Raw genomic sequence first — 12,059 nt, 5'->3', positions numbered from 1 at the left:
AAAACTCCATGAACAATATTGGTGTGCTCTGGTCCCTAGTCATGAAGAGTCAGACGTGACTAAAAAACAATAATGCCTTTTTTTCTGAGGCAATTGGGGTTAAATGCCAGAGTCACACAGCTAGGAAGTGTTAAGTATCAATAATGCCTTTTTAAAAAATTGTCCCAAGTTAGGAGACTTCCTGAAATCTGCAACTGTACTTTAGCTAATTACCAAGATATCTGGGAATAAAATGTTTCCTGGTTTTATAAAGTCTGTTGATTGCTAAACTTATAATTAATTTTTTTAAAAAAAGAATAGTGAGGTGGAAATTTTAAAATTGACATATCACTAGACTTTTGTGACAATATGGAAGATTATAAGGAAAGAGAATGTGTTTGATCTTTAAACTTTGTCTTTCCCACATCACTTGGAGGACTTTTCTCCCTTAATAAACACTTGATAAATTTTTGTTGGATTGCAAAAAAAAAAAAAAAAAGTGGGGGGAAGTAGGTAGGTGCATTATAATACAATGGAAAAAATACTGAATTAAGAGTCCAATGGCTTGGATTCAAACCCTATCTGCCACTTATTCATTCCATGGCTTTGAGAAAGTTGTTTTTTTCTTTTTGGGACTCAATTTCCTCATATGTAAAATGAGGAATCCAGATGGTCTGTCTCTTTAGAACCTTATAGCTTGAAAGCCTGTGATTGAGATGAAGATTTCTACCAGTCTAATAATGCCCTTCCTGTTGAAGAATGATGTACAGTCAAGGGGGACACTGGGTTATTTATCTCTGGTAGAATGTTGGAATGTTAAAGAAATTGAATGAAATAAATATTCATGAAGCCCTTCCCTTAAGTATTCTGTTTTCTTAATGAGGTGATGTTTTATGTGTATTTTTACCAAGAATTATATCCACCAGACCAACTTCCACCTCTTTTTCTTTTTTGCCTTCTTCCTAAAGTTAGAAACAACACTAGCAATTATCCTCTCCCGAAGATCACCCAATTCCCCTGCTTTGGCTTCATTGGAGTCCTTTTTGGCACAGAGCTGTAGAGAATGATTTATGAAAGGAGAAAGAGATGGAATAATTCTATGCCTTCCATTCCATCATCCCCTATTGTGCTGCTCCTCCTTTCCTCAGCTCAAGGGAAAGGACCTAGGGGACCCACAACATGAGACAGTTGGATCATAACCCAGTGGATAAAATCTTGGAGGACCTGCATTCAAATCTAAACTCAGACACTTATTAGCTGCATGACCCCAGGTTTTTGACCCACTTTTGTTTTTGCCTCAGTTTCCTCAATTGTAAAATGGGGATAATAATGGCATCCACCTCACAGAGTCGTTGTGAAGCTTGAATGAGATAGTATTTGTAAAGTGGTTTAGCACAATGTTTGGCACATAGAAAGTGCCCTATAAAATGTCATTATTGTTATTATTGTTATCATTATTGGAGAGGATATTCCATTACTTCACAGATGTATTCACTCTTTCGATCTTTGTGTTTGGGGGTGCCGAGAATGATGGCTGGTGTTTAATAAATCCTACCTGATTGAGATGTATATTAGAGGCTTTGAAGGAAGAGTAGAGGTGGAGCCTCTTAAGTTTTTAAACTTAACCCCTAAATTTGGAAATGCAGGGTTATGAATCAGAAGATTTGGATTGGACTCTTGGTTTTGCCAGATATTGACTGTATGACTATGAATAATCTCAACTCCAAAAGATTTGTTTCTGTTTCTGTAAAATAAAGGGACTAGAGCTAGGTGATCTCCAAGCCCTACTCTGAGATTCTCAGCAACAAACCCAAAGAGTTACTTCCTGACAAAAAGAATGAGTGGGCTGTTTTTCTTTTCCATAAAGGACACACGACAAGTAGAAGAGGATTGGACACATTTAGAAGGGAATCATGTTAGATAAAATTCTGAGAGAGAAGGTTATTAGATAGTTACATAAAGATATACGATTATTATTATTATTTTGATTATAGGGATCTATCATGTTTCATTATCCTGGAAGTACCCAAAGAAAAAAACTATATATTTTCTTTCCTTTTTATCTGTTTTCTTTGAACCCATTTCAGGGCTACTTACAAAGCAACTGTTTTACCAAGGATATTTTGATTAGCTTTTTTAGAGTAAAAATATTAAACATAGGGTCTATGAGCTACTTAGGGTCTGCAGTGTACCTGGTATGACCCAAATTTGATTAAAATATAATTCATATTTGATTTTTATGTGTTACTATGTTAATTATATACTTAACTACTACATATGATACATATTTTATATATTATTTATCATGTAATATAACACTGTAACTAAAATGTATTCATTATAGCAATTGTAATAAATTCTAGAATATATAATTATATTATATAATAATGCATTATATACCATTATGTTATATAATTATAAAATATAACATATATTTTATAATTTATATAATCATATACAATATGGTATATATCATATTTTTATATAATTATATATATGTATAAACACGTGTGATTTTCTAAGTCAATATGCAATACTCAGGGATCCTTATTTACAGATTGGGGGCCAACATTTCCATATGAGTTTGACAACCCCACCTTAGAGAATATTCACTAGGATTAATCAGTGGATGCTGATTATTGATCTTTTAAGGGAGGGGATGGTTTAGGACTTGGCCTCTTAGAATTGATAAAGAACTGAGTGGAGAATCTGGAAACATGGGTTCTTCTAGATCTAGCTCTCCTTATCTTTGAATAGTGGTGTGTTTTGGGGCAAGTTATCTCATTTTTCTAGGCATTAGCTCCTTTCTCCTCAGTGAAATGAAGATGTTAGGATGGAAGATCCAGAGGATCCATCTTCCTTTTGATAACCTTGTCCCATGGGAGCTCCAGTATCCTATCCACATACTTCAGCTTGGTACTCCCACCCCCAATTCCACTGATCTGAATTGCATGGTATTATGGACAGCGTCTAGGTCATGAAATTAGAGGACTTGGGTTCAAAGTCTGACTCTACCACTTTTTGGGTGATATTGGGTAATTTTGTGTGTGTGTGTGTGTGTGTGTGTGTGTGTGTGTGTGTGAAATTTTATATAAATTTCACTTAATTTCTTAGGGCCTCAGTATTTGCATGTATAAAATAAAAGGGACTGGGCTAGGTGACTTCTAAATCTCTAAATCTCCTTCCAGCTCTAAATTTGCAGTCTTATGACTTCATAAGAAAAGAAGACATATGGGGGGAACTTTCCTAGTTCTCACAATACTTGCTGGAAGATAGTCTCACTTACCTGGGAGGAAGCATGAAGAATAACTGGGATCTGGGTTTCCCCAAGCCAAATTTCAACCAGCAACCACTTCCTCAGTTAAAGGCTCTGTGTGAGTCAGAGGCTTTGATGGGAAAATGCAGAGCCAGCTTGGGGGGAGAGCTGGGGCAAAGACCTTTGAAACTGGGGACTAATAGGCTGTGTCCATACATGGCATTTATTCCAAAACAAGGTTGCATTTACAGGACAAGTCTAGAGAAATTGCTAAATATGGAAAATGAGGAAAAGAAGAATTATCTCTGCATAGATTCTAAAAAGAGAGACCCCTGATCCTTCTCCACAGTCAAAGAAGGCTTTCAGTGCTATTCTGCCTAAAGGCAAGGGACTGGCTAATTGAACCATGGAAGTCTGGGAACTTATGCTCAAGGAGAATTTACTACTTTAGAGTGATGTCTTTAAAAAAGTTTAAAAGTCTATATCTCTAATTATATTGGGGTAAGATGAGACAGACGAGAAAATTCCCTCTATCAATACAGATCTGGAACTGTTCTTCCAATTAGTATCTTAGAGAATTGTTTGAGGTACTGAAGGGGTTTAGTGATTTTCCCAGGATCACAGAGCCAGTAAATACCCAAGATAAAATTTGAACTTAGTTCAAATGAGATAATAATTATATAAAAAAGCACTTAGCCTAATGCCTAGCACACAGAAAGGGCTCTACAAATGTTAGTTATCATCACCATCATCACCACCATTATTATTATCATTATTTTTCCAGACTCTGAGGCTGGCCCTCTATCCACTACGCTAGGCTGCTTCTGGAGTTTATCAGGGCTTTTTACTTCATAATTATCACAGGATTTAGATAACAATTCTGTTCTACAGAGAGAGACTTAGGGAAAAATCCTAATTAATTAGTAACAAATTACCAGGCCAAATAGGTAGTCCCAAGTGTAGAGAGTGAACATGAAGTATGGACACAGCCTGTTCTCCCAGCCTTAGGGGGAGGGGGCGGCCAGTGCACCAGGCCAGAGCCAGATGGTACTCGAGGCCTCAGAGCTTCACCAACAACAAAGGCCACCAACATGCAGCAGAAATGCCAGTTCCACTCCCATCCCTGCCCACGCTGGGTGGGCAAGGGTGGGACGTACGCGCAACCATCACAAAGGAGGGAGACCACGACATTCAGACAGCTGGATGGATTCCACTGCCCAGCTGGGGGGTCAAGAAATGGTCTGGGCCGTGAGCGCCCTTCCTTTCTCTCCCCACGAAAGACCTCATGACACATGCTTACTTGGCTTAAGACCTGACACAGCTACCTACCCGGGTGGTGGCCAAGATTGACACATCCTCTCCAAACTGCTTCACACACTCTGTCCTCGCTGGCTCTGCCCTGGGGGACTGAGTCCCAGGATTCCAAACAGGTCCCCTCGGGAGAAAGGTCATATCACCATAGAAAGCACCGTGGATAACGTTCCCACCGTCCAGCTGCACCCTGGCCATCCTCCAAATCACTCTCTTGGGCTGGCATTCAGGTCAGTATGAACATAAGGAAGCAGCGGTCAAAAAAGACGCAGAAAAATGCCCCAAGACTTCCTGTCCTTGTGGAAAGCAGAGCAGCCAAGAGCTCCAAGATGGAGCGTTGGAGAAAGGGACGGGCAGGGATGTCGAGACTCGCTCCTTGCTACCACCTCTCATCCCAACAACTCTCTCGAAGTATTTTGGAGGACTGACCAAGCAACCCTGAGCCTCCATCCCCAGTGCAGTCCCCAGGTCTGACGTACCTTATCCAGCCCCACTCCAGTGCTCCGCTCTCCCCGCCCCCCTCCTGAGAATATAACCTTCTGAGTTATATCCCCTAGATGAGAGGCTTCTTGGGGAAGGGGGGTCTCTCCAAGGGGCAGGAAGCCAGAAAGACCTGGGAGGGGGGTAGGAAGCTAGGAAACTCTCCTACCTTGTCACTGTCTACTGTGTTCTGAGAGGTTCTGGAGGCGATGGAGATGGTGTCCGGTTGACTGCTCCCATCCCCCTGGCTGTCGATATCATCTATTCCATCCCTGCAGGGGGAGAAAAAGAGGGAAGGGGTGGAGGGAGAGGAAATGACCATGGGCTTAAGAAGCAAACGGCGGTCTCCATCTGGGAATGGGAGAGCCTTTTCAGGCAGGGATTTGGCTCAAATCACCCAGCTGGAAGAAGGTTCACTCTGTGATTTCCAGTGATGTCACCTCTGACATGGGGCAAAGCCCATAATCACCATGTGGGTGGCTGCAAGTAGAATGACCCCTCCCCCCACAATTCCCCAGGCCAGCACTGGGCACCGGTCTATAAGGGGCAGCAGGAAGACATATCATCTTAGTCAGAGCCCAGCCTCCAGGCTAGGAGCCCTGGAGTGGTTATTCAGGAGGCTCTGCCCTGTGCCATACCTGGACTGGGGGAAGGATAGGCAAGTAGACCATAAGTAATATGGAAAAAAGCAAACAAGCAGAAACAGCAGGGTTGCTACCGGGAACTGAACTTTTCTTGATTTGTTCCTTCACATTGGTGGGGTAAGGGAAATATAGCGTGTTTTGTTGTTGTCATGTCTGACTTTTTGTGACCCCATTTGGGGTTTTTTTGGTTTGCCATTTCCTTCTCCAGCTCATTTTACAAATGAGGAAACTGAGGCAGTGATGAAGTGACACGCTCAGGGTCACACAGCTAGTAAGTCTCTGAGGTCAGATTTGGACCTGACTCCAGATCTGGTGCTCTAGCTCCTGCACCATCTATTTGCTCCCTTAGCATGTGGTAGAGAAAAGAAAACTGAGTTGGGGGAACAGGAAGAATGGATTCTTTTAGTCCCAGCTCTGCCATTAACAGTAAGTCACTTTTCTTCTCTGGCCCTTTGTTTCTTTAAGTTAATAACCAATACTTTTTTTTTTTTGTATTTTTTTGCTGAGACAATTGGGGTTAAGTGACTTGCCCAGGGTCATACAGCTAAGAAGTGTTAAGTGCCTGAGATCACATTTGAACATAGATCCTCCTGACTTCAGGGCTGGTGCTCTATCCATTGAGTCATCTAGTTGCCCTATAACCGATTTTTTGAAATCAAAAGATTAGAGTAAAAAACCTTCCAATTCTCTTCTAGCTTTAAGCACAGGTCTAGACAAATTTTGCAGGAGAGATTTCTCTTTGTTAAGTCTTTAATACTGAAGACTCAGATTCTAAGGAAGTCACTCGCCCCCTTTCCCTTTGGTATTTTGGACAGTGTGGTGCATCAAAAAAAATTTAAGACATGGATTCGAAGTGGTATCTACCACTTGTGTGATCTCAGGCAAGCAGTTTGTGACTCAGTTTCCTATCTGTAAAATGAGTAAATTGGGTGTCTGGATAACCTTATCCAATTCTTAATCAATTCTGGTATCATTAACACAGTAAATTATGCTACAGGCTCCAAGATAAAATGCTAGTCATATCCTATGCCTTGGACAGCTATATAAAGAATAGAGGTCACTCCTAGGTCTAGGAATTTCTAAGTGTCTGGTAGGTCTGGATATTGGCTGTCCTTGGCTTTTAGCTCTACCATCCCTGGCAGTCTTGCATCTCCTCCTTGTTCAAATTGAGGACATTCTAATGTTTTTAATGGAGCCCTTTGGTAGAGGGGAGGAGGTTAGATCAGAAAATATGCTTATGTACATTATAATCCTCCTGCTTCCTTGTTCTAGGGCCATCCCCACCACTCTTGCACTGAATCCATGACCAGTACCACCCCTTTGGCACAATCCTTCATAGGAGGCCAGCAGGACCATAGCTTTTTTCACAGTTGCATTTAGAGGAAGATGAAGTAGGAAATGTAATGATTGAAGTAGACAAGACTTTGGGCTCGATCTATTTTCTCTTCCTCGAGGATAGATTGAATTTTGGGGTTTGGAAGAAGAAACAAGAGTTCCCACTTGGTGGGGAGTTTGTGAGCAGTGATAGAGAAGTCATCCTAGAGAACAACAGTTTTTGCAATGCAGAGTTCTACAAGAACTACATACCTGATTCTCTGCATGGGAAAGGTAACATCATCAATGGTAATAATGATGATAGTCACAAGAATTCACATGTCAATTGAGCTTTAGAGATATAAAGCACTTAACATACATCATCTGGGGAAAAGGATGTCTTTGCTCTGGAGACAGTAAAGCTTTGCTGTGAACTGTGTGATTTTAGGTAAATCATTTAATTTCTTTTTGGTCTTCTTTTTCTTCATCTCTAGAATGAGAGGCTGAAAAGGTTCTTTTCAGTTCTAGATCTATGATCTTATACTCTGACATTCCAGCCAGTCAGCTTCAAATCCATGATGTCAAGGTCTCTTGATCTCATAGAATAATGTAAAGAGTAACAGATCTGGTATCCAAGGATCAGAAGACAAAATCCCAGCTCTGTTGCTTACCATTTGCTTGAATTCAGGCAAATCACTTTACTTCTTTGGGTCTCAGTTTATTCATTGACAAAATGAGGGGATTGGATGACATGGTCTCCTCCTGCTATGAACTTATAAACCTATTATCTCTTCTGGCCTTCAGAAAGAAAACTCTTTGAGATGGGCAATGCAAATATCATTACCTCTATTTTTTCATGTGGGGATGCCAATGTAATCATAAGACCTTAATCCACTCACCCAAAATTACATAACTAAATTTAATGTTAGAGCCATGATTTTAGGTTTTTTGATTCTAGAGTTTCTATCTTCATGTAGATCTAAGCTTTCATTAAATCATTAATCATATGCATGTGCATGGATCCCAGGGGCAAAGTATGAGTCATATTGTAGCCATCTAACTTCAGGGTGTCTCAAATATCTTAGTGCAGCCTTGCTTAAAGATTGCCTTGATTCTTGAAGTATCACATGCAGCCACATATGGGTTACTTGTATGTGACTATTATTTGTAGGAATATTTCCATTCTGAGCTGGTTATTAGTCAGCCCAGCAGTATCAAATTCAAATAGAAATGGATCCCTTTTTGAACCCCTCATCAGTGTTCATGACTTTCCAACTCAGATTAGCTTCTATTTATTCTGTATATATCCTGAATTTTCTTTCAACTCTTTATTAAACCATTTGGAGTATTCTCGGCAAAGACACTGAAGCAGTTTGTAATTTTCCTCTCCAGCTCATTTTACAGATGAGAAAATTGAGGCTACCTCCCCTTAGGGCGTAGCATGGTGCAGTGGAAGGAATGATGGATCAAATCCTAGCTTTGCCACATCTTCTCTGGGTTATACTGGGTAAAATACTTAACTTTCTCTGAACCTCAGTTTCCTCACCTGAAAAATAAGGGATGTCAGAAACATTCTTGCATTAAGTATAATGGAGCACCAGTTTGGTTAAAAAATTTACCAATACTAAAACATAATTTCTCTACAACCTATAGTCATGAATTTCTTGGTGACAATGACGGGTGAAATAAATTGCCCAGAGTTACATAGTCAATGTATGTGGGAGGTAAGTTTTAACCCAGATCATTGTGATTCTAACTATCTTTGCTATCCTTGCACTGATCTGCCTTTCCACATTGCCTTTTAAGCCTACATAAAAATTTATTTGATAAATATGTGCTTCATAGGTAGAGGAGAAAGAAATGGACTCTTTCTTAATACAATTCATTAGGTAAAGGGATAGAGACTGGACCTGAGATTTTGTTGATATAGAGAATTCCCAGATCAGGAAACTTCCTCTACCTTTATAGATTGGTACCTTCTTTGCAACTACCAGTCTTAGTAGACATCTAGGTTTCACAGAGATTAGAAGGCTGGGTAAGAGATCAGGAAGACATAAGTTAAAATGTAGCCCTCCAGGGGTCCTCAAACTTTTTAAATAGGGGGCTAGTTCACTGTCCCTCAGACTGTTGGAGGGCTGGACTATAGCAAAAACAAAAACTTTGTTTTGTGGGCCTTTAAATAAAGAAAATTCATAGCCCTGAGTGAGAGGGATAAATGTCCTCAGCTGCCACATCTGGCCCATCGGCCGTAGTTTGAGGACCCCTGCTAGACACTTACTAGTTGTATGACCCTGTATTGTCGGCCTTAGTTTCCTCATCTGTAAAATGGAGATAATAATAGCATCTGGCTTCCAGGGTTGTTGTGAAGATCATTTGAGATAACATCAGATGAGATGATAAAGTGCTTAGCACAGTCACTGGAACATAGTATGAGTTCAAGAAATGTTTTTGGCTACCTGGGGGCACATAGCTGATGCACGTGTCAGAAGCAGGACTTCTTCTTGGTTTGGATCCAGCTCCCTATGCACCACACCATGTTGCCTCTCATAATTTTATATAATCTATTAATTATTAACATCTAACAATTAATTGATTAATATTTAATAACATTAAACTAATTTACGATTAGAATTTCCCTTATTTTTTCATGAATTCTAAGAACTAATAGGAAATTCAAATCTAATCTAATTGAATCACAGAATTTTCATTTTTTAGAGGCAATTGAGGTTAGGTAACTTGCCCAGGGTGATACAGCTAGTACTGTCTGAGGTCACATCCGACTACATCTATCTACTGCATCATTTATTCACTCTACAAGTTGGATCATTTTATAGATAAGGATAATTAGTCAGAGATGTAAAGTGTTTTGCCCAGGGTCATATAGCAAATTCATCGTAGAACCATCACTCACACCCAAGTCTCGAGTTTATACCCTAGAAAATCCTGTTCTCTGTGGCATACTGGTAATTTTTTAGTGATAAGTTATGTTGCAGGAGTTATAGAGAAGGCTCAAAGCCTCTCGTGGATAATAATAGTAGATAAGATTTGTAAAGCACTTTGCAAGTCTTAAAGGGTTATGGCAATTTGAGCTCTTCTTATTGATATTCAAACCTCACCTATGATGCACAAACTCCATTTCTCAGCTTTGCTCTAGGGTCTCTTGGGAGTCTGGGAATAAGGAACTTCAAAATGATGGAGGGAGATGTTTGGAGAGGTAGCATGTTACCGAGCCTTGGGCCACCCTTCAAACTGCATGGAGCCTTCTCCACGCCAGCCAGATTCTACTGATCTCTCCCTTTGCTGAATGCCTACAGCATTCTCCTTGTATATTACTCATTCTGACTCATAATCAATACAATCTTGCATCATCATTTAAATTCTTAACGTACATTAGTGCTTCTCCCGTTTACTTGTCAGCTCCATGAGGACATGGTATGCATCTTTTTCTTGGAAGTTCCTGGCACATCATTTTGCATATAACAAGTGCTTGTTCCATTTTTGTCAAATTAAATTAAGCAGCGGGTGATCAAGCAAGCGTGGGGCCCGTGGCTACAAGAACTCCGCCATCATTCATGGGCAGAGATCTTAGCCTCAGCCCCACTGGACCCAGGGAAACACTCACTCAACTTCTTCCCAAGTGTGCAGGGTAGTGCTGGGTGAGAGAGGAAAAAAGGGAGAAAAAGAAGGAGTTTGCTGGTTACCTCTTACTATTGTTCCTCTGTTTGGCTGGTGTCTTAGGGAGCTGTATGGGCTCTTTTAAAGCACCCTTCAGGTGAATGATCCTTTCCTGAATCACCTCTCGAATGTTCTTGATCCACTCCTGCTTGGTTTCAATACTGGAGGCCTAATATAGCATGGTGGAAAGAAAACGGCTTTAAAAAGCATAAATAATAAACATAGAGAACATCTATAAAATCAATTTCAATGTGTTATCTCCTTTGATCCTCACAAAAAATCCAAGGGCCAGATAGATGCCATTATTATTTCCATTTGACAGATAAGAAAAATGAGACTTGGTGTACAGGTGTCCCTTCCACATTGCAACTTTCTTCATAGTAGTTTCAACATTTTGTGGGTTAGAAATTAAATGGGAACTTTTTGAAAGTTTTATGAAAGCCACAGACCAGCAAGCAACATAGAAAATGTTTTGAAAATCAGAAATACACAAATATATGCATAGTATTGTATAATATCAACCCAAATTTTACAATAATTTATTGTAAACACCCCATAAAAGAAAAAGAAAAAATTCAGACTTCTTATTTGGTATGAAGGGAAGGCCAAAAAATTTTATGTGGCTTTTCCAGATCGGAGGTGCTGTGCCACTAACTCCTGCGATGTGGAAGGGATAATTATAGGTTAAGTGACTTGCCTAGGGCAACAGCTGAGGAGAGATTTGAACTCAGATCTTTCTGACAAGTCCAGTATTCTATCCATGCTGCTTTGTGCCAATTCTCCATCTTTCAAAACGACTTTCCTCAGAAATACATTCATTCTGTTATTCCTCCAGCTTGGAATAGTGCTTGGCACATAATAAGCACTTAATAATAACAATTATTATTTATATTATAGCTAACACTTATATAGTTCTTACTATGTGTCAGGTGCTGTGCTTTATAATTTTATGGACCTTATAATTGTATCATTTGATCATCACAACAACCCTGAGAGGTAGGTGCTGTTATGACCTCTCAGGAGTAATACTGAGGAAACTGAGGCAAGCAGGGTTAAGTGACTTGCCCAGAGTCACAAAGTTAAGTATCTGAGGCCAGATTTGAATTTATATTTTCCAGACCCAGGACTTAGAATCTATTAAAACTTTAATAAATATTGTGGTTTCCTCTAATCAATTTTTTTCATTCTCTGCATGTTTGCATTTGTGTTGTATGTGTATATATTGAGAACTTCTCAAATACAGGAACTATATCTCTTCGATAATAGGTCCATCAGTACGCAGTATAGATTTGTAGAATGGATGCTAGGGAAGTACAGATCTGACATCTCTTTAAGGCTTCATGTTGCTCCTGTAGGACATACTATCTGAAGTTCTTCATGTTTTCATATCTATGAAATAA

The 12,059-nt window shown here is 39.7% G+C and overlaps 1 protein-coding gene across 12 annotated transcripts in view; it reads right to left on the bottom strand.

The window, feature by feature from the left end:
- KALRN (kalirin RhoGEF kinase) overlaps positions 1–12,059 on the bottom strand; it is a 927,260-nt gene that overhangs the window by 276,348 nt on the left and 638,853 nt on the right. For 11 of the 12 annotated variants that reach the window (XM_051985449.1, XM_051985462.1, XM_051985457.1 and 8 more), the window contains 2 exons: positions 10,686–10,828; positions 5,196–5,298 (listed from right to left, as the gene is read on the bottom strand). In XM_051985449.1, the coding sequence (XP_051841409.1) occupies positions 5,196–5,298; positions 10,686–10,828 (246 nt within the window). Of the gene's footprint in view, positions 1–4,564; positions 4,766–5,195; positions 5,299–10,685; positions 10,829–12,059 lie in introns of all 12 variants that reach the window. The other variant, XM_051985455.1, reaches the window with a different exon arrangement.

The sequence above is a fragment of the Antechinus flavipes genome, chromosome 3, assembly GCF_016432865.1.
Source record: "Antechinus flavipes isolate AdamAnt ecotype Samford, QLD, Australia chromosome 3, AdamAnt_v2, whole genome shotgun sequence".
Classification (NCBI taxonomy): Eukaryota; Metazoa; Chordata; class Mammalia; order Dasyuromorphia; family Dasyuridae; genus Antechinus; species Antechinus flavipes.
The sequence above is the reverse complement of the archived record's forward strand: the minus strand, read 5'-3'. Positions and strand labels throughout refer to the sequence as shown.